Here is a 26,854-nt window from a genome sequence, read left to right as displayed (position 1 = left end):
TAGTTATTGAAGTATCATTCTTCAGCTTGAAGACTTAATGCGTTAATTTGAGGTGATTTCTGTCATCTCTGCAACTCATCATTAGTCATCATTACAACCTCAATTCTCCGTTTTCTTATCAACAGCCTCCCTGCACTGGCAAGTAAATGGATAGCACATAATAGTGCTATTTAGTCTATTCAAACAATTCAATCTGGAAACAAAGAACTCTGACTTTAAAGGAAAAAATGTGTTATAATTTGTATTTTACCCTTTCTTCTTGTTCTCTCATACACTCATCATTTATTCGTTTTCCGTCTGAGGGACACTCAGGCTCTCTAAAATCATACTCTTCAAGAGAAACCAGGCTTCCATTCATACTTCAAAGGAGTCTTGAAGTTCTAACAAAATCAGTTCCTGACACTTTCAGATCTCTGTAATATTATAGTTGCTTCATTTTAAATATCTTTTCCAACCATTTGTATTTGTGTGCTTCATAATTCTTGTAACTTAAAGAGTGTTAACAGAACCAAAAGGAGGGTAGAAGGGTGTTTAATTAAATTAAGTGTATGCTGAGAGCTTTCTGGAGGATGATGTTTCACTTTCTGGCAACTCTGGAGAAGCTTATTGCTTTCTTGCTTTGCTTTGAGGAGAGAACAAAACATTGAAACATCTTTACAGAGTAAGATGTGTCAAAATACCACTTAATGGAGTACTGCTTTAAATTCTCTTCCTTGAAATGACCAGAGATTTTGCCCCAAAACTTTCTGGGGAAAGTCATGTACCTCCTTGAAATATTTTAGCTTTAAAAGACTATGTAGCTTCTAATGAGATTCAGTTTTTTTGAGGGTGCTGTAACAAACATCTAGTAATGGCACAATCATATTAATCTATTTCACTGTAGTATTACCATCTGGCCAGACCTTTTTTCTAGTAGAAAAAAGCACTTCCTATATCTACTGTATATTACTATATATATATACACTATTACTATATATTATATATTAATATAATTCTATATTAGAGTGTATATACATATATATATACACACACACACTATTACTATACTACTCTATCAGTCTGGTGGTTTGGAAGAAGTAGCCAGGGCGGTGGCTGCTGCTTGCAAGTAGGGCAGTCCTCCTCAATGGCCAAGCACGAAGACTTGCTCTCTCCATCCCGAGGGTGACCGAGCTGGTCCTTCAGTGCCTGGTGTGGAGCAAGCTCACAGGTTCAACTGCTGGAAGCGAGCCCTGCTACTCCTTACATATTTTAAGTACTTTCCTTGAAAGCATACAGGGTTTCTTCCTGTGGCTTTGAGCTGTGCCAAGTGCCTGTCTCCCTCTGTGTATGCATATCTAAGTCTGACAGTCAGAATTGTTCCTGTTTAGCAGCTAACCATTGACCTGCTTGCAAATGTTCCTCAGTCAACAGTCACCCACAGTGAATGGCTCTAAGACTGCTTCTGCTTCATTCTGCTTAGTGAAACACACCTGTAGCTGCAGGAGGCTATACTGAGCATGGACTGCCTGGAAAGAAATATAAAACCAATGTGAATAGGAAATGTAGTAGGGCCCAGAAGTGTTGCTAAAGTGTCAGGCAGTGGTTTTGGATGATAGACGTGTCTATAAGTGTTGGTTTGTTCTGGTTTGGTGGTTTTTTGTTTTTTGTTTTTTTTTTTTTTATGTCTATAGGTGTTGGCTTGGTTTTGGTGGTTTTTTTCCCTCTTTGCTTTCTCTTTCTTTCAGCCATTTTGGTTTTCTGCATATTTTCCTTTTAGAGGAAGATGGTTTTAGGAATGATCAGTTAGCTAGGACAGTGTCCCCATGCTCTGCAGTGAAGTGTCAAGGATACTGTGCCGCTTGGTTCTATGATGCTGTCCCAAAGAAGAAATCAGGAAGAAATCAGGGAGTAGCTGCCTAGTCAGCTTAGAGGGGGTGCAAGAAATGTCTTTTTCCTCAAGTACCCCTACAGACAGCTGTCTGGACAAGTCCCTGGTCAGATATGGACTTGCTAGCCTAAGCAGGAATTACGAAGGCATGTAGGGAAAGGCATGCTCTGCTGAAGCCCAGGAGATACCTCGTCTTGTTGAATTTATCCAGTCTGTTAGCTATGGGAAGAACACATTGTCACTCTGTCATGGTGTCTAATCCTGACTCTTCCAGATACGTGTGTTTTGGGGTGTACTTACTCTGCTAATACCATTGTTAGGCTAATATTACTTCTGTCCACAATAGCCTGTGCAACATTAGATAAATTGTCATTTCTTCTCTACACTATGGTCCCTAATGATTCCCATTCTTAATGGGATGTTTGAGAGCTACCTGGATATTATGGGGAGGACTGGACAATGCAGGTGGCCTTTTGCTTGCAGAGCTGTATCAGAATAGCTGTAGAAGTGAAGCCACAGTAGACAAGAGTATGTATTAGAAAAATGTTTTGCTGTTCTGCTGCTTTTCTAAGGCATAGCTATGTCTTCAAGTGACACAATGTGACTAAAGAAATGTCCATCTGCAACCCCAGCAGAAATTTTGACACTGAAATGAGTATATGCAGGCAACATTTTGTAGTGTAACCTATGTCCAAGCCCGAGAGGAGCAGCTCCTTTGTGGTTTTAGTCAGATCAGTTTAGTTTGGTTTGCTTGATAGAACTGATGTATAGAGGAGCCATCAGCAAGCAGATCCATGGCAACAAATTAGAATGGGTCTTTGGGCAGTCAGGATCTCCCTTCAGGGTCTAATAGAAAAATGTCAGGAGGTATTAATTTCTTCTGGCCTTGCAGTTGCTAATGGTCAAAAGTGTTCCCTGAAAGCTGGCAGGTAACAAATGCAACCAATAACCACTCTTAAATGGCAATTGTATTGCAAGCAAAATAGGGTTTATGTAATAGTCAGACTTCGGCAAGTAAAAAAATATCTTCCCAAAACAATAAAGCACTTCAGATTGACTGGGTTTTATTTTCTATTGTATGAGCTTCTTGGAAACAAGGAATTTTTTGTTATAGCTGATATCAGGTTCTTTTGTGGGAAGAAATAAATAGTTTCTAAATGATTTCTGAAAGTCACGCTGTGGTTACAATCCAGCTCAACCCAAACAGAGAAGAGAAAGCAAGAGAAGGCTCTCATCAAGAGAAAGCAAAACTTTCTTTTCCTTGTACTTCTGTTGTTCGGTTAGAGATGCTCATGGTAGCTGTATTTTACGTTATTTTTTCTTTTATTGCTTTTTATCTCAAGTTCCTAGATCACTGTTTAAATTGCAGTTTGGGTTAAGATAGGATTAATTTTAATTTTCATTTGAGCTTACATGAACTGGTGTGAATGTTAATAACAGACTCACTATGAAAGCTGTTCCAAGCTTCTGCAAGGCTGAGGGACTGATAAATGAAATTAATCCCTATGAAATTTAAAGGACTTTATGTGGACAGAACTGTGAAGCAGCATTAAGCAAGTAGTGGGATAAACAGTAGGATGAACAGAAATCTACTTGGCAAAGAGTATATACCATTTAAATAGATCTCATGATTATAAAGTTTGTGAATTCTGCTGGGGTTTTAAAACATTATCTTTGAGTCCCTTCTGATGTGTGTTCCCCTGCTTAGGAAGATTCAACCCTTACAAGTTTACTGTAGTGCATATTTTTAGGTTGTTACTTTTACTAAAAAATAATTCCAGTTTTTTCCATGGTCATTTTAGGTAACGTCTCCCAGTTTCGGGTATGCATGATAATACTCTTGCTAAAAACACGTATTGTTGCCCAGTCCTCTCCGTAGCATTGATTAGACAGGACTTTGTTAACGTTGACTGTGCTTGGTGATTGCGTTGTCCTTTAAATGTCTTTCAATAGCATTATTGCCCACATGCTTGCATAAATCTATGGACACTTCCCAGAGCTCTGTGAATTCTCAGTTCTGTAGGATCTTGTACATTAGATTTAGTTGTACTGGTACAACTAGAACTCTGGTAACAGTTCCAGTTGTGCCCACAGATTTCCAGCTAGAGTATCAGAAAAGACTTGCTTTCAACATGCCTTTGGTAAAAATGGCAGTAACTGAATTCCAACACATACCACGGTTTTGGAATGTAAAATGTCAACTAAGAGTAGCCAGTCCATTGTAAAGTCTATACAGACAGTAGTGTGCGTGGGGCAGCAATGCTTTGCATAGGTTCTTTGGCATCTATTGGTATTTATTCCTTTCCCATTATCCCCAGGATTCTGCCACTGGAGAGCTTAACTAATTTTATAGTCATATTCCAGAAGGGTGGCTACAGAAGCCACTACTAATCTCATAATCTGAATGGTTTGGGATATATACGTATATATTAAGTAGTTTTTAGAAAATGGATTCTAAAGTTATTTTTTTCCTATTTCATGAAAGGTATTTCTGAAGCTACTGCAGGACTCGGAGAAGATGCCCTATGTTCCACAGGCAACACACCTGGACCATGCAAATGATGTTGAATCAGCCAGTAAGTAGAAAATTAGATACTTTCTGAAGCAGCCAGATTTATAAAGATCACAAACGCAAAGACAAATATGCATAAAGTTCCCAAAGTTGAGGAATGCACAAGCAAATGGAGAGCACTGCCTGCTACCATCTGGCAATTCTTTTTTGTGTCAGTGATCTGCCTTGTGTAGTAGGTTTTTATACGTCTACTGTGATCCACTTCTGTATCGGTTCACAGTTGTCTTCCCACCCTTCTACTATGTATATACATGCACAAAAGCATTCTCTCACTGTGTCAGCATTAACATACTGCTTCCTTCAAGCCTCTGGCAGCTAATTACTTTCTTTGACTCATACTGGCAATGGATAAATATTGCTGAGATACACCACAGATATAAATTCTGTAAACTATTAGAAACGTGTATTAATCTCCATCCATGTGCAAATAAAATAATAATAAAAACTGTTGCTCCCCATAGTAGAATATAATTTTTCCTCTCAAGTGGCATGTTATTTCAGGTTTCCTTACATGTTTGTTTTAAAGCAAGCTCCTTTATCCTTTCTATTTTATTGCCATGCAAGTTTGGGATGAGGTCCTCATTAATATTTCTGAAATCTTAGGAAGCTTCTTTCTCCTCAAAAAACTTTTCTTATAAGTCACTAATGTGATACCTCAAGTTCTGTAATGACAGTGTTCACCAAACTGATCAGTATTTTCTCATTGTTCCTGGGATTCTCATACTTCCATACTTACCATGTTTCTATTTGATGATTTATATCTAGATTGCAGTCATCTTTGGTTAGATGTCAAACTCTTTATTCTATATGCAGTCCTTTTTGGTTTGTTTCTATAGAACACAGGCACAGACAGGTCCTGATCTGTGACTAAGAACATTCATTGTTACAGTAATGGAAATAATAATTGTGAACCAAGCTTGTGTTATTTGTTAAGATAAACTCAATTGGATCTCCCAGTAATAAGTAATCAGTACCAAGAACTGTGGCCTAAGATGAGACCTTTTCTTACAGTGTTAACTTGACTGGATGACTTTTTCCAGAGGGTCTTTCTGGTGGACTATTTCAGTCCCCGTTGAATCAGAAAAGATGTAACTGTATAGCAAAACCCCCTTCACTAAGCAAATAAAATATCCACTCAAGTGAGGTGTGAGAACAAGACTTCCATTCAAAATACAACTTTGAATATCCCTTATTTTATAACAATCAGTCGTGTATATCTTCAAAGCTCAGCTAGGGTATCTGAACCAATCTGAAATCAAAACAGTCTGTCTTCTCCATGTTGCATTTTCATCAAAGAGCAAGATTTACAGTTCCTAAAGTAATGAAAACAGAATATACTGTACCTAAGAACTTGATAACTTTTATCATCTGCATTTCAAACCACATAACAGTATTTGTTCAAGTTATTATATTAATAAAGAATCTAGTAATCAGAGACTGTATTTCTCGGTCTGATAAATTATAGAAGAAAATATGATGATAATGCCATTTCTTCAGGGATGAGAGTACTGGAAAATTGTCATTCATTGCAGATGACTGTCATTCATCATTAGGGACAGTTGTGAAGTGTAGGCATAAGGGATCTGGGAAATGGTCATGAAAGGTATCCATCATTGTCAAAGCTAACCAGAATACTCCATGGGCAATAGCTTGATCTGTATAACTTTGTCTTTGAAAGCAGATTCAAAGGCAGTCAAACTTCCTTGTCAAAATAATGAAATGAATTTTCAAAACCCCCTAGAGCAAACAGCTGGGTTATTGAGAAGATCACAGGATGCTTCTATTTGATTTGTAAAAGAATTAGGACTAGTGAGCTGCTTTGACAAAGCATGGATCTGAGCACAAGCAGGACTATTGGCTATCCCTTATAGTACTGAGCCCTTGGGGCATCAAAACTGTGTAGAAACCCAAATGATGTCTCTTGTCTCTCAGCCAAGGAGGTGTTGTGGAGTGGTGTGCATGTCCCTTAAATGAAACTGCAAAAAATTAGTTGTGATTTAGGTTGAAGTCTCTTGCCAGTTTTTGGCATTGGTCATCACTTCAGCAAAATATGACAGTATGTTACTGAAGTTGGAGATTTGATAATTTCTAGTTGTGTTTTACAGTGTCTTATTGTCCTGGCTGGAATGGAGTTAATTTTCTTCATAGCAGCCCTTATGGTGCTGTGTTTTGGATTTGTGACTAAACCAGTGCTGATAACACACCAGTGTTCTGGCTATTCCTGAGCCGTGCTTGCAGTATCATGGCTTTCTCTTTTTCCCATTCTGCCCTCTCTGCCTGTGGTGAGTAGGCTGAGGATGAGCAAGAAGCTGGGAGGGTATATGACATGGACAGCTGAGCCAAACTGACCAGAGAGTTATTCAATGCTGTATAGTGTCATGCTCAGCAATAAAAACTGAGGGGAGGGTGTTTTTTTTGAGGAGGTAACCATTGCAACCAGACTGGCTGAGCATCAGTCTACTTTGGGGGAAGTGGTGAGTTACTGCTTTTGCATTGCTTGGTTTTTTGTTGTTTTCTTCTTTCTTCTTCCTTCACTTCTTAAACTGTCTTTATCTTAACCCTCAAGTTTTCTCACGTTTTCTCTTCCTATTCTTTCCCATACTCTGCTGGAGGAGGGGGAGCCTGAATGAGCAGCTGTGTCATGCTAAGCTGCTTGCCAGGGTCAACACACCATGATAACATAAAATAAACTCAGAATTATATGACCCTTTCTAAATGCAAATATTAGGGGTAAGTAGCATTCCATTAATTAAATTGTAACAATTTTAATATTGGCAACGTTAAATATATGAAGCACACTGTGTAATTTCTAGTGGTTTAAGTTTCCTTTGTGGAAGGTTTACTCATAATTTTGAGTTATATTCCAAACGAAAAACCTTGGAATAAAACTCATCTTTTGGTGAGAACAGTTAACATTTTGAGTCAGGGAATGCCTATGTGTGCAGGCATAATATGTGCATGTATTTTAATAGAGATGTGCAAAATTAAATTCTCCACAGCTGGGGCACACAATTGATGGTTACTGTTTTGTAGATGTATAGAGAGCACGCAGAAAAAAAGCTAGACTGAGCTTGCAACAACTGCATCACAAGATCATTGGAGCCAAGTAGTCTCGAGAAAATGGAAAAAACAAACTCTGTGCAGTCCAATAAAATCATAAACTACAGCAGGCAGTATATGAACACAAATAATCAGGAGAGCTAAGAGGAAATCTAGGGGGTGACTAGCTAACCATGGATAAATAACAAAATATTCTGAGCATATGCAAACGCAGGCAATCGGCTAGAGAGTGGGCTTGTTGGATTGTTAAGGGACTGCAGAACTAAGATATTCAGATATGTTGCTGAAGAGCAAAATTAATTACTTTTGTAGCATTCTATGTCTTTGATTGATTGATTTAGATAGATAGTTTGGGAGATACCAACTTTGGATCTAGCCTCTTTTTGCAGTAAAATACGGTTGGAACCTGAGATATAGTAAAACTAAACTGCAGAAAATTCAAAATGGATTAAACTGTGTTTCACACAGTGATTCATAACATTTGAAATTCATTGCCATAAAAAGTTATGAAGACTAAGTGTGTGGTGATATGTTTTAAAAAAGTGAAAGAGTGGTTCTTAGTGTATATATAACATTAATAGCTATAGTCACAGAAGTGCTATAAAAGCTTATATGCCTTTGAATTTGGGTAAGTTAGCCATTGAAAGTGTGGGAGTGGAAGCAGGTTGATTCATAACTAATTTTTATGGTTGCTTAAAACTTTGTCTGAAAGAGCTGGTGTTAACCATTTTGAAGGCTATTGGGCAAAATTTACATTACTCCTATTTGGATTTAAGAGATCAACAATATGCAGTGCTTATAAAGCACATCTGAAAGCTAATTTAAGTAAGAAATTGTAGATGACAAGAAGCGGTCAGCAGTAGTGAAACATCAAGCTGAAGAGATTTCAGTGAATTTTCACTGGGTTTCAACTATGCCTTTTGATTATTTTCATCAGTGATACTGAAGTAAATATAACCTCAACTGTTAAAAAACCCCAAAACAACACTGCAAGGGATTGGTAGAATGCTGATGAGTCAGACCAGTCCTAAAGAGTGAGTTAGATCATTTGAAAAGCTAAATCTATTCTAAATAAAGTGTGTTTTAATTCAGCCAAATGCTGGCGAAATCTATGTAATAGAGAGTACTGTCCTCGAAAACACAGACTTTGAAAGTTACTTACTAATCCTGGTGGAAAAGTGTTTTAAGACAGTATAGATAAGATGATTTATGTTTCAATTTAATGTACTAAAGGATGTGAAGAGGTCATTTTGACTATCAGTACAAAATTGATGAGATTCATGCTACAATATCATGTACAACTTTTGTGTCCATGTTTTGAAGTTTTAATGTCTTTAAGTTGGGAATTTGGAAAGGGAAAAAGGAAGAGTTAATATCGGAGGTAAAGTCCTTATAAAGGCACCATCAGGGCTCAGTCATTGTGGTTTATTAAAAGAAAGTAAGTTGTTCGCTTAAAAAGTCTAATTTTTTTTATGCATGGAGAATACTGCCTATTAAGCTATAGTTCTAACTGTTATAGGGGCAGAAGTGATAAATGTAATAAAGAACAAAGTAAGAGAAACAAATAGCTGGAAGGTAGAGGCAGGTGCTTCTCCTATAGGTTATTTAACAATTGGAGTTAATCTACCAGGGAAATATGATCCTTCTCCTGGGGCTTTTGACACAAGCCTGGGGGTTTTGCAGAAAAAAAGCTACAGTAAGTGGTGCTATTGATTTCTGTGCATGGATAATAGAGTGGAATTTGATGTTTGTTGACAGGTGATCAAGTAGTTTCTTCTGTTTTTAGAGAGAAGCTTTTAATCCTCTGTGATTAATTGAGCTTCCTGTATTTACAAAATAAGGGCCGACAGAGTATTTGTATGTTTGATGTTGTATCACAACATCAGTTTTTAAGTAGAACTCCCTTCTTTCATTTCTCTGAAAAATTCACTTAAAAGGCTATAAGAATGAATCGAATCCTCTACCTTGCAAAATGTAACTTAATTTCGGAGTAGAAAACTGTGGACAATTAGGAGCAGTAGCTCTGTTTAGAGGAAGTGGCTGCTGACATGAAGACTGATACTAAAATTTTCAATTTTTTGCCAACCACTGATGAGAAGATACAGCATACATTTCAGTCTTCTGGTAATCTAATAGTATAGATGACACTACCACTTAAATTCAGCACTAGATCCTGAAAAAGAAGTGTCAAAATAGCTAGTCTAAAAATCTTGAATACATTATATTTTCCTACAGCTTTTTTATTGTTGTTTTAATTACTTTCTTGCAGGAAATCTTGTGATTCTAGTATATGTTGAAAACTTAATTTCACCTCTTCCAATTACTTAGCTTTATACTCCTCAACCCTGAATCTTGCTTTATTTTTCATCACCGTTTCAGGATTCTCTGAAGCATTGAATGAAGATGGAGCATTTTTATAATGTAACCAATCAGTAGTCATAAAAAGATACCTGATCTCAAAAATAAGACAATCTAACTTGTTTAAGGTTTACATAAATTTGTTTTCTCAGTAAGTGCGTAAATGTAACTCCTTCTATCCTCCTGAAAGTAAATGGTCATGTTCTTCCACTTACCTTAAGCGTGTTTCATTCTTTTCATCCACTATCTTATCTTGTCTTATCCAAACATTTTCCCTACCAGCTGCTTTCCTTGTGGTTGCTGCCTGGTCCTTTTCCACTTTTCAGCTACAGTATGGACATCTTGGGCTCTTTGTCAGACAACAGAAAGCTATTAGAAAAATAATGGAAAGAGAGCTATTTTCCAGTAAAGGGATGTACTCTTACAGTGTCCAGAATCTGATCCACTTCCTGTTCTGCACCTCCTTGTCTTCATGTTCATCTCCTAACTGCTGGCAAATGATTGTAGTGAACGCTCGCTGCCCTCCTCCTAGAGGCCTTTTGCTCCCTTCAGATCTAGAGAAAAAAATGGTCAGTAAAGCACCTACCGAAAGGGGGGCTCAAGTAAAAAAAGGCTATAGTTTTCTGCAAGTGCTAGAGCACCAAAGAAAAAACCAATAATCCCTTCTGAAATTTCAATTTTGAAAATGATATTAATTCCTCATGAATGTGTTCTGTTGGTGAAATTAAGTTGGTTCCGTAAAAGGTCACCCATGTGACTTAGTTGCTGCTTTCCTTCGCTATGTAATTTGGTATTTTTGCACGTTCTTAAAACGTATGAATCTCAGTCAGACTGAACGGTATGCTTGAAGAAATGTGTTGTGCTATAGATATAGATCCAGACTTCAGATTGTGGTCTGAAATTTATTATTTCCCATTTCTAACTACTTGAAAATGAATGAGGAAAGTTGCTGCATCATTCCATCTTATGAGGGAAGAGATGATGCCTTTTGTATCCTGCCTAGAAGAAACAGAATCATCAGAGACTTCTTTTGAATTTGTGGGTCACCAGAACTGATATGCATGTAACTTTTGATGCTGATGACTAGATATTGAATTTCTACACATCTCAAGTGCCTTCTAAACAGAAAATTGTATTGACATTAACATTTCTCAGCTCTTGCTGCCTGATGTGGATGCATGAGAATATTTTGAACCTGTTCTTTCCAGCAACCTGCTGCCTTCACCATAATCTAAACTGTTTGTCATGTTAGTTATTAGTAGTGCTTCTTTCAGAAATTAAATAGCTTGGAAGTTCATCCACTATGCTCAGATATTTCTTTGAGCTGAAGGACAAAAGATACAGACAGTTGTGAGTGCACTAGGAATGCTTTATTTACCCAAAGGTAAATGTTAGAATGTGAACTTCCTTAACATCTTGAAAAGCAAGTGATCCGTTCATTCTGCTGTGTAGCTCTTATGTCTTGCTTATAAGCTCTTCTTTGATTTCTTCTTGACAGTATATTTCTTCGTAGAGGCTGTGTTTTCCCTCAGACTTGCTAATGCTCCCTTTTGTCTCTCATTCTCCAACCTTTCCTTTGCACTCCAGGATTTCCTGTTGCTTTCTTTTAGTTCCTCTGTTTTGTTGAGGCTATTACAACAGCTGCAGACAGGGAAAAACTGTTGACAGCCTTTATGTTTTTTCATGGTATTTTTGAAATCCTGTCCTTTAATAAATTATTCAGGAGTCTTGTCCTCCACTCTGCAGGACTGCTTGTCTTCCATTTCAAGTTGTAATAATCCCTAAATAATTTTTACCAAAAAAAGGAAAAAATAAAATAAGAGAAGTATAACTCTTTCTCAGAGGACAAATTAGATATGGCAGACTGTATTCCTGTGTTCAGTTGTTGCTTTTGTAAATGACCTGATTGCAGTTTTTGGAGATACTCAATTTTTTCCATATCTGTGACATCTTCAAAAATCCGTATTCCCTGTGTGGTTTATGTGATCATCTGTTATCTGAAAGCAACTGAAATTTAAACAGCAATGGGTTGCCTGGTGCAACAGCAATGATGAGTTGCCTGGTATAACACTAATGTGTTTTTTGCTGCACCTATAGTAATATTTTCTTCCTAGCTTAACTAATGAAATCCTTTTTGACTTACGCTTTTTCTGTTGCACAGTAGTAGGAGTTTTCCAAAGATAGCAATTCCTTCTCGTGTTCAAGACGAAATGATTATTTTTCTCCTTCATAATATGGGGCCTATGTGCTGGAGCAGTTTGACTCTTAGATAATTAATACAAAGTCACACATATAGTGTCAGAAAATATTTGCTTTTAATAGCTAGTCTTTAGGTTCTATATGCAAAGTAAATTTTGGTGGTTCCTTGCCTTGCAATAAGGTCAAGTATATATTTTCTAGATATTTTTTCCAAGTGTGCCTGTATTTGTATATATTTATGTATTTTGATAAATGAATGTAGTGTATGTGCATATACATACATGCACACAAATAACTTTGCTTTGTTAATGCTGTTGCACCAGTGAATAAAGATACTTTAAATTCAATTATGTAAGTATGTAAATGGTCTATTTTTTGAAGAAATGCTTATCAAGACTAAGTGTACTTACTTTTAATTTTGAAATGGAACATTGCTTACGGAAGGGTCTTCATCTTTTTAACATCTTGCTTCATCTAATAAGTAAATGCTATATCCATGTAGGTGTGTTACGCATCTTAGTTACACTAGAAAGGCTGTATTTGATGTTGATACTTCCACGTGAAACCAGATTATCACGTGTCCAGTAGCTTCTTGAAATGATCTCCTTTGGTGAAATTGTTGTCTCTGCTCTGTCACTAAAACATTTATGTTACAAAAGCCCACAAAGATCTTATCAATAGTCACGCATCTGCTTTCTCACTACTAGCAACATTCTGCAGGATCACAAGGTTTTCATTTCTTAAAGCTAACAAAAAAGTGCTTTAAGAAGTTACAGAGACAATATCCAAAGTAGATTCAGTATGAAAGGCAGTACACTGAGCAGCCAGCACTTAAGGCTGAACTTTTTGCTATTGTTCATGCAATAAGCTTATATAGGTCACAAAGTGACACCATGGTAAGATTTGTATATTACACTGTTGCCAGTCAATTCCTCATTTGAAATATATAAGTGGGACTTTATGATACGTAGACCTGGTGTTGGGACTCTTGTATAGTTGAAAATTTTTATCTGTGTCATTTTTTCTCTTTCTATCTGTCTCTTGATCTATTTTGCAGTTTACTTAGGTTACCATTTTCATTGGAGGTATTAGAAAAAATGAAACAGTTGGTTCTGTTAATCAAGATCCTTGTAGCTGTTTAATACCACTGTTCATGAGATACCAGCATGCCTGAAGGAAGAGATTATTCATCAAATACATTTTTCAATTGTTTGCTATAGCTGTGGGTCTGAATAAAACATGCCTCCTGCAGAACTCAGTCATCTTTCAGTTTTGAATTGTTTCCCTGCACAAACTTTGATATGATTTTATTGTTAACAGAATAACTCCAATAGAGATGGTGTCTAAAAATATTCTTGATTTTGGAAGTTGCAATATTTCAGACAAAGTACTTTGTTCACATTAAGCTAATACTTGCACAATTTGTAAAAGTTGAAGTGGTTAAGAATGTCCTGTCTATCAGGGTGAAATCTTGGCCTTACTGAGGAGGTTTGCTCCATTTGTTGTCTGAATTTTCCCTAGAGCAATTCCAGGAGGTTTGTTCCAGAGTGCCTTATATGGTGCTTCCAAAGGCCACTCCCTGCAAATTTTGCAGTTGCATAATCTGCAGTATAGAACTGGATAGCTCTCCTTTCTGGGAAGAAAGTTACCAGTGGGGAGTACTGGAGAACACCTGGTTTGAATATATACTTGGACCTTTGCTACATTTAATCTTTCTAATTTGAACACGCTAAGATATTTGGCATTGTCTCCCACTTAAGTGCTGTGCTAAGGAGAACATTCAGATTGTATTGCTGTCCTGCTCTTTCACCAAACTTTTGCCAAACACAGCAAAAGTCCTGTGGGTTGTAGCCCTAATGTCTACATAGTATTCAGTCCTGAAACGTAATCTGAGTTTACAGGTTGAATTCACTGGATTGAATTCTAATAGCTTTCTGGCTATGGATTTCCACTTCTATGAAGAAAAGGAATCCATCCCCAAAAGTGTCCTACTCATTGTAATAAAAGAGCATATTCTAGTGCAGATATATCTGATGGATGTTTGCTTGTGCATGTGCAGGAATGAAATAATGGACTCAATGACATATCAATATGATCCTAGTTGAAGATGCTTTACTTAAGTTTCTGCAAGCTTATATACAATTTTCATATTCGTACACGTCACACCTTAATTCTATTGGTTACATACGCTGTTCAAATGTTGCTATACAGATACTAATTGATTAAAAGCATACAAGCAGTTAATCCCATCTTTAAAATTGTTGACATTCCTGCGGTTATCAGCTCCCAACTCAGCTCCTGTTTTTCTGCCTGCTTAACTGCCAAAGATCCTGTTTTCTTTGTTCACGGTGTCTTTCTCACACAACCTTGCGGCCTTGCTGAGCAGACAAAACTTTTAATCATATCACGCTGCTAAAGCAAGAGTGAGTTTTGATAGGCCACATGTCCCTTTTCTTCCAAATACATTGCCACATGCATGTACAAGTGTATTCTTTCTCTCTGCCAAGTCTGATATATATACACATATATATATATATGTATGTATATAAATATGAAATCAGTTAGAATTCTTTTTTTGGTAGTTATGACAGACTGTGCTTCTCTCCTTTTGTACTTTAAAGAATACAGACAGAATGTTCAAATAAGCTTTCACTTTGTGGCCACCATTCTGTGCCTGTTTTTCAACTGTTCCTGCTCTTGCTCCATCCTCCACGCGGCAATTCATTGCAGGTGCATCACTGCAGGGGACATAGTACTACAATAAAAGCATATCTATTTGGAAAATTATCTCCTAGAAACTGAAATTAGCATATTTGTTAATATTGCAAGTTAATCATGCAGGAATTAAAACTCAGAGAATTAGGGCTCCCAAAATTATAGTAATTTTCCCTTTCATGGCATGATAGGATTGTGCCCGCCTGGCCGAATATCTGTCTTTTATTTGTTTCCAAAGAATACGCCCGTTTCATGATGATGAAGGTGCTCTGGCCACAGTAGTGTTTGCCACAGAAAACTAAAAAATACTTGGTGCTTAATTCCAACTTCTTTTTCAGTATGGTTTAGGCTGGCAGCAACCCCAACTAAAATGTAGAGAAGAGATACAAATCAAGGCAAAGTGGAACACATGGAAATGTTATAACAGAGATTGTATTCGGCACCAAAAGACACATCTCTAGAAAGAAATGAAACCCTGTATTTACGAATTATGGCAACAGCGCATTAAGCAATGTGTCCTCTTCCATCAGGACCAGACTAGTTTAGGTGGCCATTCATCAAATCAGCTTGGCTGTCAGTGTAACAACCCTTTTGGTTCTCTTTGGGTGTCTGTAGGGTAATGGATAGGAAGACAGCAGCATTATTTCCCATTTCTTTAGTCTTCTGTGCTATTTGTTTGCTTCTGACTGGAGAAGGGAAGGAAACAGACTATTTTGTACTAGAAAATGAATTCCCTTCATTGAAATTTATGACAGTGCTTTTATAACCAGAGTAGGTGCTGGTACCATTCACTAAAAGTGTTACATTCCAAAGTAACGATATACTCAGTTGAGTTTCTGTTATAGCTACATGCCTACCCATTTTCATACTAGTAAAAACAAGTGGAGTTTTAACTTCAGCAGCAAACAGGGCGTTGTTTTTTTCCTAGCTGTTGTGTTGGCCATTATTGTTTATTATAGTAGCAGCAATACCTTGGAAACCCAATCTAAAGTCAAGCCCTGTTGCTCCAGACACCCTATGGACTAATAGCATGGATAAAAAATCCCCAGATTCTCACTACCTTTGACAGCTTGCAGTCTAGTTTTAAGACTGAATGCAATGAGTAGATAAAACAGACAAATGGGATTGGGAAGGTAAGATTATAAATACAGTCCATAAATTAAAAGCAGAGGTCTCAGTTCACTGACTTTCTATCTACCATATTTACTTGCTGAATGCTATTTGGACTCTTTTGCTTCCCCAAATTTACCCTTATAATAGAGAGTGGCTGTGATGCGCATCTGTTCTAAAATTCTTATCTATCACCACACATGAGGTGCTGTTGCATGGTGTGGCATTTATACTTTAGAGGATTTTCTGTTATTTTGATATGAGTGATGAGAAAGCTTAATGGATTTTTGCAGTGGTATGAGACTGGGTATTCTTGCATTAAATAGAAGGTTAAAACAGTCAGGAAATGCTATGTGTATTTCAGTATTAGTTATACGTGAATTCAAGAGGCTGGCTTACCTTCTTTTTATCTTGTATGGGCATTATAGATACATAAATTACTACTACATATAATAGAATTATAATTTCTAATATAAATAGTAATGGTTGTCAGTGAAGACATAAAGAAAGGGAAAATTTGAATCTAATTTTTTAGTTTTTATGTAACTCATAAAATTGCTAAGCAATATTTGCATTCAGTAGTGCCCACCTTTGAGAGCTTTGGCTGGAACTCAGGAGAAAAGGAGAGTTTACCAGTTTTTGAAAAAGGGGTAGAAAACTCTGGGGGGCTATAAGGATGTCATGAGGTTATGCAGGGTGAAGATTAGAGAGGTGAAAGCCCATCTAGAACTCAAGTTGGTCACCATCATAAAAGATAACAAAAAATGTTTTTACACATACATTGGAAACAAAAGGAGGGTCAAGGATAATCTGTGTCTTTTATTGGATGCAGCCAGGAACGTTGCCACAAAGAATGAGAAGGCTGAGGTACTTGATGTTTTCTTTGCCTCAGTCTTTAATAGCAAGACCAGCTTCCCCCTGGGTACTCAGCCCCCTGAGCTGGAAGACAGGGAGGAGAAAGAGCAGAATGAAGTCCCCACAGTCCAGGAGGAAAAGGTTAGTGACCTGCTACTCTACTTGGACATGCACAAGTCTATGGGGCTGGATGGAATCCACCCAAAGGTACTCAGGGAGCTGTCAGAGCAGCTCACCAAGCTGCTCTCCATCATCTATCAACAGTCCTGGCAAACTGGAGAGGTCCCAGAAGACTGGAGGTTAGCCAATGTGATGCCCATCTACAAGAAGGGCAGGAAGAAGGATATGGGGAACTACAGACCTGTCAGCCTAACCTCAGTGCCAGGGAAGGTTATGGAGAAGATCATCCTGAGCAACATCATGCAGCAAACGCAGGACAGCTTGGGGTTCAGGCCCAGTCAGCATGGGTTTATGAAAGGCAGGTCCTGCTTGACTAACCTGATCTCCTTCTACAAGAAGGTGATCCACCTAGTGAACGAGGGAAAGCCTGTGGATGTTGTCCACCTTGACCCTAGTAAAACCTTTGACACTGTCTCTGATAGCCTTTTCCTGGAGAAACTGGCCGCTCATGGCTTGGATGGTTGTGCTTTATGCTGTGTTAAAAGCTGGCTTAATGGCTGAGCTCAAAGAGTGGTGGTGAATGGAGTTACATCTGGCTGGTGGCTGGTCACAAATGATGTTCCCAGGGCTCAGTACTGGGGCCAGTCCTGTTTAGTATCTTTGTCAATGATCTAGATGAGGGGATTGAGTGCACCCTCAGTAACTTTGCAGATGACACCAAGTTGTGGGGGGAGTGCTGATCTGCTTGAGCATAGAAAGGCTCTGGAGGGGGTCTGGATGGGCTGGACCAATGGGCCAAGGCAATAGTATGAGGTTCAACAGGGAGAAGTGCCGGGTCCTGCACTTGGGTCACAACAACCCCAGGCAATGTTACAGGTTTGGGGAAGAGCAGCTGGAAAGCTGCCTGGAGGAAAAGGCCCTGGGGATGCTGGTTGACAGCCGGCTGAACATGAGCCAGCAGTGTGCCCAGGTGGCCAAGAAGGCCAACAGCACCCTGGCTGGTATCAGAAACAGTGTGGCCAGCAGGACAAGGGCAGTGATCGCCCCCCTGTACTCAGAGCTGGTGATGTGGCACCTGGAATACTGTGTTTGGTTTTGGGCCCCTCACTGCAAGAGAGATGTAGAGGTGCTGGAGTGTGTCCAGAGAAGAGCAATGAAGCTAGTGAAGAGAAGGATTTACAGAACGTGTCTTATGAGGAGCAGCTGAGGGAACTGTGGTTGTTTAGCCTGGAGAGGATGAGGCTTGGGCAGGGGGAGGGGGATCTTATTGCTGTCTACAACTGCTTGAAAGGAGTTTATAGACCAGGTGGGAGTAGGTCTTTTCTCCCAGATAACAGGTGACATGACAATAAGAAACAGCCTCAAGTTATGGCAGGGGAGGTTTAGACTGGATATTAGGAAAAATTTCTTCACTGAAAGTGTGGTGAAGCATTGGAACAGGCTGCCCAGGGAGGTGGTGGAATCACCATCCCTGGAGGTATTAAAAAACTACATAGATGCAGTGCTTAGTGACATGGTTTAGTGATGGACTTGGCAGTCCTGGGTTAATGGTGGACTTGATGACCTCAGAGATCTTTTCCAACCTAAAAGTTTCTGTGGTTCTGTGGTTTGTATAATAGAGGTAATAGTATGTTCTAACTGAAAAAAAAAAAAAATCTTGAAATTAAAGGATGATATTTGTAGTGTGGATAAGGCTATGGCATGTCTGTAAAGAATAAGTAAACACCTTGAATTGGATTCTTTCTTACACTAATAATCTGTTCTGACTGTTTTGTAGATCTTTGCAGCTGCATACTATGATGCTGGACTTTGTTCAAGTTCACCTAGTAATCTGTACAGTAGTTGAAGAAGTTGGGGGACAGGAATCAGTCTTTTTGAGGCAGCCATTTGCTGCAGATGTCTGCAGTGTTGAAGCTGTGATTCTACATTTTCACCTCTAATTGCTTATCCTCTGTCAGCAAAAGCAATATATCCATTTAATGAGCTGTTGAGAATCTACATAATGTATTCTATTCAGTTTGTTATTTTGGTAAGTGTAATGTATTGTGTTCAGTTGGGTTATTCAGTAGCGAAAACTAGTCATGGCTTTATTTCTGTTTACTTGTTAGCCATCCCAGAGTTGTCCTGTAGAAAGTAGAGTTAAGATGCATCAGTGTGCAAGAGGCATGGAATATTTTAGATTGGTGGTTAATGTGTTTGTATGAGTCATCTTTCATGTGAAAACATGACTGGAAAATTCCTCATTTTAACTGTTCCTCCTCTACTAACAACAACAACAACAAAAAAGACTGAAGTTAATTTATTTATTATTGAGGTGTTGTGTGCTGCACTACACATTTTTCATATTATCTCATAAAGCTTTGTGAAAAACTAAAATAAAAGAATGGGAAGGAAGGGGAAAAAAAGCCTCCTATACTTCTGTCTTGTTTCTTTCCATTTACTGGTGGATACTACCAATGTATTTTCCATTGCCATTTAATTATGTGCCTTTGGTGAGTCTGTACAATGTGTTTACCACCTGCAACAAACCTGAATGAAAATCCTGGATGCAAACAGTTCAGGATCAAATGCTGTTGCTTGGCTGCATCTCTGTTGTTGATTTGATAACAGCGCAGCAAGAAAGAGCAAAGAAAAATATTTTATGGATGAAGGTTTGTTGTCTGCTAACTACTGCAGGCTGTATAATTTTCCTTTTCACAAAAGCACTTTACATGACTGTGTGTTTTGTTTAGCAAGTGAAGGTCAGATCTATCTCCTCTTCAACCTGTTGAGCAGGGGTACCGTAAAGTGTTCCTGCCTTTAAAGAGATTTAGCTACAATGGTGCCCTACCAGTTCTTCACACTTTTAGACATTGCTGTGGGTAGATCATAGCTGCTGTGTTTAGGCTTGACTATAGAATGTATTTCTTCTAAATAGATGGTGGGTGGTTTGAATTAAGTTTGCCCCCTTCTTTCCTAAGTTTCTTGCCAACAAATGAACTTTTGTTCATACCATTTTCTCTGGGAAATGCAAAACCAAGGTGCTTAAAAAGGCTACTTTACAAGTTTGTTGGTAGTTTTTCTAAATACAGGTTTTTTGGTTGTGGGACTTGGGTGTTGGGTTTGTATGGTGAGAGTATTCAGCGCATTTTTCTGGCTATGTTGGCTCTTTCATGTTTTTCTAATAAGAATCAGTTACATGCTTCAGGCTTGGACAATAATCTTGAACAATAAGAATGTCATAGACAAAGGAAGGAAATCCTCTGATCAATCTGGATTGAGGAAAAGGGCTTGGGAGATCTGAGTTGTGAAGAGGCTTCTCCACAAGGTTGTGTAGAGACACACACCAGTGCTTTGGCTTTAAAGTGTGTAAATTTTACTGATGAACTTTAGAGTTACCTAGATCTCTTGTTATTCTGTCTCAAAGATCTTCAGACCCATGCAGCACGCATTCTGGAATATGGAGACCAGAATGTAAAGCTGATTTTTTAATTAAACAAAACACTTTTCCCTTCAAGAAATGTCACTTAAGTGGATTGAACAATATTTATGGGGGAGGGAGGAGCAACTGCAAGTTTTGCTGAAGTTTTGCTTTTCTGGACAGGAAATTCTTGAGATGGAAACAATTTGAATCAACATTTTAGAAGAAATATTCACAGTGCTTAAAATGAAAAATACCCTTTTTTCATTTTAAATGAATGAATGATGGAAAATGAGAGGATTTATACCTAAAAATGCCAGAAGGGAATTTCTCCTGTGAAATTCTCCCCAAAATACAGATTTCTCTGACCGGCTTTGTAATGGAGACAGCTCATGACATTATTGCATACAATCAAGACTTAATCATAGTATGTAACACAGGCTAGAGGCATTCCCTTTATACCTCACACAGTCAAAGTGCTTTTTATTCAAATGCACTGTTGAAAATTGGTCGTGAAAGTTCTCTTGGAAAAAAATTAATATTTTACTTATTTTTATAATGAGTAAATAAATATATAAGAAGATGAAGTTCTTGTTGGCACAGAACTTCTGATAAGCTAATAAATATATACTGCTTCCAAATGCAACCAGTTTAATGTAAGCTAGCTCAACTGTTTTGCCATGGTATTTCAGTTCCAAGATTTTCTTCCCCAAGTTGGACCTTCTCGACTTGTCTAAATGACAAAATGACAGAAGCAGAATTGAAAATGTCTACTCTTGGCTGTTAACATAGACGTTGCATAACCTGTTTTTTCTCATTTTATTGTGCCATGAAAGAAGTTTAGAATAACATTATTTTCTAGAAGTACAAAAAAGGGGAGGAAGAAGACCATCTAATATCCAGTTAACGACTCTTAAAATATTTGGATCTGCTCCTAATTCTAGAGCAGTCTATAGGGAAGGATTTTCAATATCTTGGTTCCCAAATTTTAGAACTTATGCTGTTTCCCTGTACCTGGTGTTAACTATATGAATTGCAAAGCAGCAAAAATCTCTTCCATAGTACAAAGGAGTGTCTGGATGAATTCGGAAGTACAACTTCATTGTGAACATAATTGCACTTCTTGCACATAATTGCAATCGTAAGTCAAACAAGACAGCTTCTAACAGTTGGGTCAGATTTTTAATTTTATGATCTAAATTATTAATAAGAATATTTCCATAAACTTTCTGCATAAAAATTGACTTCATAACAGAGAGGTCAGTTGGTCTTGTCTTCTAGCCTTTATGTTTATCAGTGGTAATCAGAAACTGTTTTGCCATAAATGCGTGCTGCTTTTATGCCTCCTGACGTACATACTAAATATAGGTGGTGAATTACTTAAAAGCTTTATGAAGAAAAAATTAATTCTGTAGGTTCTAGTTAAATTAGATTATGCATGGATTAAGAAACATGAGGGGTTAAATGGCAAGTGTACACAGGAATACTATTTAGCTTTTTCTTTTTTTTTTTTTGAAATGATTTAAAACCTTGGGAATCTTAAAAGCCATAATCAATCAATTATGGAAAGCCCGATCCAGGCTACTTTTCATAGTGTGGCTGCAGTCAGACAAAATGGTACGGTGCATAAAGACGACAAGCAGATCAGTACAAGAATGCATAATGCTATTGTAGAAATCAGTAGGGTTTCCACATCTGATAGACAGCCATGTTGAACACAATATTTCTTGAGAATGATACCGTGGTAATATAAGCAGACTTGCAGCAAGTGGTGAGGTTGATTAGGACTATAAAGATTTTTATAAGAGAATACTGAAAGGTTGAGATTATTTATGCAGAAGATAGATTGGAAACTTCTATAACCTGCCTCCTAAAGTAAGATTTAAGAGCATACCCAGTACTGTCAAATAGAATAAATTCAAAACAGATAAACAAGATTTTTGAGCTTTACCTGAACAGAAAGAAACTGCAGAATTCAAGGTCACAAAGACTGAAACTTAAGATGATTCAAAAAGACATTGGACACCTTTCTCAGTGAGAATTTTAAATAATAAGCATATATTTTTTTAGAAAAGACAAATCATTTTAAAAAGCTGTGCCCAAGGCAAACGTACACTTTTAATATAACAGTATATTGCATCTTCTTGTGGTGTATCTTGTCTGGCCAGCATTAGAAATAATGAGTAAGAGTCAGGATATTGGACAAAATGGACAATTATTTTTTTTCAAGATGACAGTTTCTCTTCCTATTGCAATCTGAATTAGTTTGTTATAATTTCTCTCTGCTCTACTTGTCAAGAAAAAAGAATGAATGGCAGCTTTGGTGTCCCTTTCTGCCCCCAGAAAAGGAAATCTGTCATAGTCCTCTTTCAGAGATTCAAAGGGTCAAGTATTTTGAGGCATCTTTCACTCACATTTCATGCTTATAAGCTGTGAACAGGTCTGGGACTAGGGTAAACATCTCATTCTGTGCTCCTTTTCTGGCATTTCACTACTTTGATAAATGAGAGGTGGTATATTTTACAGTTTCAGGCATGCTCAGCTGGAAACACAGGATCTGTTTTATTCTAAGAACACTCATCCCTTGAAAATTGTTCTGCTTTTGAGTTTCTCAATTTCTGTATTAACTATTGAAAGTCTTACCATAATAATTCAAAGAGCTTAATACATTCATAAGAAGTTTGCTTTAAAGAGACTCTTCTTTTACTAAGATTGTCTTCTACTAGCCCAATTTATGGAAAAAACAGGTCTGGTCTAAAATATAGCAGTTCTTGATTAGGGCACAATGCTGAACCAGGAACTGAATTTCATAGCTACTTTCTCCACAGAGATTCAAAATCCTAAATCCCATTTGTGTTAGCTGTCAAATTACAAGATATGGCTATGATTAAAACTGCTTAAAGACAGAATTCTTATTCCATGGGATTTTCTAGGGAAAAAAAAGAAATGTCATTCAGTTGTAGAATTAAAAGAATAGGTACTAGATTTTTTTTTTCACCCAGAAATAAAACCAAAGTTAATTACTTAGAGTTAATTGGAATCTGATAGAATCAGAGAATATTAAGGTTGGAAGAGCGGGTCAGGTGGGTGAAGTAACAGCAGTTACTCAGTGCCTGATCCAGTCTGGTCGTGAGTTTTAGTTGTCAACCTCACAGTGAAATTATTTTTCCTGATATATTGTCGGAATTTCCCATGTTCCAGCTGGTGCCTGTTGCTTCTTTTTTTTTCCCTGAACAAAGATTTTGCTCCCTGGTGCCACTGGAGTCCCTGGGAGAGCTGCTTCTGTTGCCAGGAAGTTCCCCTTGTCTCCAGTGCCTGACCTGCAGGTGCCTCCAAACAGTGGGGGTCCCCTCCAGGTGCAGGTGTGCACGTGTGTGTGTTAACAAGTACTGTCAGTCAGCATTTTCCTCATCGCCACCCCTAAGGGACAACCCTAGTAACCAGCTGCTCCTCAGCTGGCCCATTCCTGCTGCTCACTGCCCACAGGGTGGTGCTGGCAGTCCAGCCAGTGGTCCTTGTAGTTCTCACCCCATTTGCTCTAAGGGCACTGCAGGAGACCATGTCACAGGCTTTGTTAAGTCAACGTAAACAGCACCCACTACTCTTCCTTCATTCGCCAAACCAGTCCTATATTCATGCCAAGCTCTCAGATGGCACGATTTGAACTTACAAAGTCCGTGTTGTTTATTACCAGCTATTTCTTGTTCTTCGTATCCTGTGTGTTTTCTTAAGGATTGGTCTGTACCTCTTGCAGGGAGTGAGGATAATTAGCTTGTGTTTACCTGGATCCTCTTTTTTGCAATTAGAGGTGGATGTGATGTTTGCCTTTTTCCAAAAGTCTTAGACTTGAGGAGTCCACATGAGGTATTCTGTGTCACCATGAAGCCCTGTCTCACCTGACTTCCTCCTCTTGTGTAGGCCCAAACCCTAAAAGCCACAATCTCCCACAATGTGTCTGCTTGATTAAAACTTTTCATGGCAAATTACACATAATTTTTAATATAAGAAATCATAAGTTTGCAATTCACACTCCAGTTGTCATGGAGTGCAAAATTCGAGCTGTTTTTCTCAATAGCCACTGTATCAGAAGTTCAACCTATTTTTCTGATTATTTCCCACCCACCCCCATTTGTCCCACAGCTCTCTCTTCTGGGATTAAAGTTCTAGCATATCAGGAAAAACCTTTTGTAATTGAAAGAAAATTAATTTGAGGTTACTTGAAAGCTCCCATACAAGTACTTGTTAAAATGTAACATGGAAATGCTACTTAGCATGATCTCAGTATACAGAAGGGAAGGTAGTAACAGACAAATCACCAGGGATCATAAAATGTAGTATGTATTTGAGCACTATGATAAACAGACTATTCAGTCTTGCTACGGTACAAATACCTGTGGTAGTAAATCTACCAGATGCTGCTAGGCTAAAAGGAAAAAAAGTCTGAGGTATGTTCAGTCTGGCAAGGCCACAAGTAAGAGAGGCTGTAATAGCTTGCTCATGTCTCTAGCATCTGTGATGCTCTATTACATAATCTAAAGATGTCCCTTTGAAATCTCAGTGGAAAAGTTGGCACTGATTTGAGTCAGGGTTGATCAAGACCTTAGTGCTCATACAGGCCATGTTTATCATAGTAATTTGCCTAGGAGTAAAGGTGGCATTGCATGAGGAATGGTTTTACCAGTATGAAGATCATGGGAAGATATGTATTCAGTACTCCTTTAGCTGTGTACAGGGATCTATAGAGATAATTTGTTAGCTGAATATCTATTTTCTCTTATAGGAAGAGTTAACTAGTTATACTTGAGGGGGTTATACTATTCCATCCAAGAGAACATTGTAGCTTTGCATAGTTTTGCCTCTTTTTTTTCCTATCAAAAAGACATGTTCTGTATTTGAAAATATAACACATGAAAGTTAAATTTGGTTTTCCTGCTTGTCAGGAGGTTTTGTTTTGTGGTTTTTTTTTTTCTTTCTTTTTGCACTCAGATATGTCACTCCCGGGAGCCCCAAGCATGCGTGGAGCCCGTCTTGTTCTCGCACAGACTGCTGCCCTTCTGGTGAAGAGGTTTCACCATGTTAGGCGAGACTGGAGAGGAAGTGTGTCAAATGTGCTGCTGCCTGTCATCTTTGTTGCACTGGCAATGGCCTTGTTTAGTGTGAAGCCGCTGACTATTGACTATCCTTCTCTCAAGTTGACACCAAAACTTTACGACAACGCAGAATCCTTCTTTAGGTGAAGAGCTCATCTGTCATCATCAATATCCAGGGTTTTGGGACCTTTATTCTTGTGTTCTCATATTCTAAAGACTATTTGTATTCTAGGAAGAAGAATAGGTTACTTTTTACAATAGATGTTTATTTTTTAGATGTTTAGTACATTTTTATAGGTTATTATGAGGGAGAGATAACATTAGAAAAACATTATGCAGAGGATTTTCTGGAAGGAAGGGCAAAGACTTTGAACAGGGTGATCTGTTTCAATACTAGCCACAGCCATTTATATAAAAATGCACAATTGGAATTAAGCAAGCCTTTGCATGCTTCATTTTTGCTAATTGCTTAGGTCTGAGGCCATTTTCTCAAAATAATTCTCAGGTTTGAAAGTGTCACACAGTATTAACAAAGCCTGGTACCCTTCTTACTCAGCCTTTAGTTTCCATGTTTAGCTTTGAAACCAACTGCATTTATTTATTATCTACAGTACCTATAGATCTGAACTATTCTGTACTGAGCGCATATCACACGTAGATCACTTTATCTACTGAACAAATATCCAGATATCTTCATAAACATCATAATGCTGTTTGAATTTATAAATGAATCATAAAACCATTTAAACCATGTTAACTGTTAGGAATGCATGTTTATAAAGAGGAAGATGGCCATAAGGAGAGATTGAGATTTGTTTAGCCATTATTGTATAGGATTTTATTTATACATTCACACATAGTTTTTGAAATGAGATAATTTTGCTGTTTTGGTATGTTTCCTATGCATGGATTTTATAGTTCTTTAATTTATTGGTAAACATGCAGGATCTTGAGCCTGAAAGTTAATACAATTAATGTGTTTGTCTTTCTTTTTCTCCCCTTTCTTCCTTTCCCACCCCTGTCACGGCCCACTTTGAACAGCACTGAAGATGATAACCTAGGAAACCTTTCTCACATTCTGCTGAGATATTTCTCTGATTGGGACCACACATGCATGCATTCAAAACAAGGGTAACAATGACTAACATAACTACTTCCTTAATTGTAAATTGTAAATATTGTAAATTCAGTATTTTTTGTCTGTGGAATGTGGACTATCTTAAGCTTTTCTTGGCAGCATGAGGTTAATGACAAATCTGTTCTGATGAAGGAGCTGGCATCCAGGTAAAGTACGTAAGCAGCCTTCATTGTTAAAAGTCTGATCCAAATCCCTTAAAAGCCAGTGACAACTTTCTGATTAATTTCAGGAGGACTTTGATCAGTTCTGTTGCCTATATGAATGAAAGCTAGACAATAATTACAATATTAGTTTGGAGGCATTCCAGATTTACAAATTTAGGAGTGCAGAGTGGTGACCATGCTTTACTGATTTTATTGCTGCAAACATA

At 37.8% G+C, this 26,854-nt stretch overlaps 1 protein-coding gene across 3 annotated transcripts in view; it reads left to right on the top strand.

Annotated features, from left to right (window-relative positions):
- ABCA13 (ATP binding cassette subfamily A member 13) overlaps positions 1 to 26,854 on the top strand; it is a 200,360-nt gene that overhangs the window by 100,197 nt on the left and 73,309 nt on the right. For all 3 annotated transcript variants that reach the window (XM_037381325.1, XM_037381324.1, XM_037381326.1), the window contains exons 41-43: positions 4,353 to 4,443; positions 25,243 to 25,489; positions 26,388 to 26,477. In XM_037381325.1, coding sequence (XP_037237222.1) covers positions 4,353 to 4,443; positions 25,243 to 25,489; positions 26,388 to 26,477 — 428 coding nt within the window. The remainder of the gene's footprint in view (positions 1 to 4,352; positions 4,444 to 25,242; positions 25,490 to 26,387; positions 26,478 to 26,854) is intronic.

The sequence above is a fragment of the Falco rusticolus genome, chromosome 3, assembly GCF_015220075.1.
Source record: "Falco rusticolus isolate bFalRus1 chromosome 3, bFalRus1.pri, whole genome shotgun sequence".
Classification (NCBI taxonomy): domain Eukaryota; kingdom Metazoa; phylum Chordata; class Aves; order Falconiformes; family Falconidae; genus Falco; species Falco rusticolus.
The sequence above is the reverse complement of the archived record's forward strand: the minus strand, read 5'-3'. Positions and strand labels throughout refer to the sequence as shown.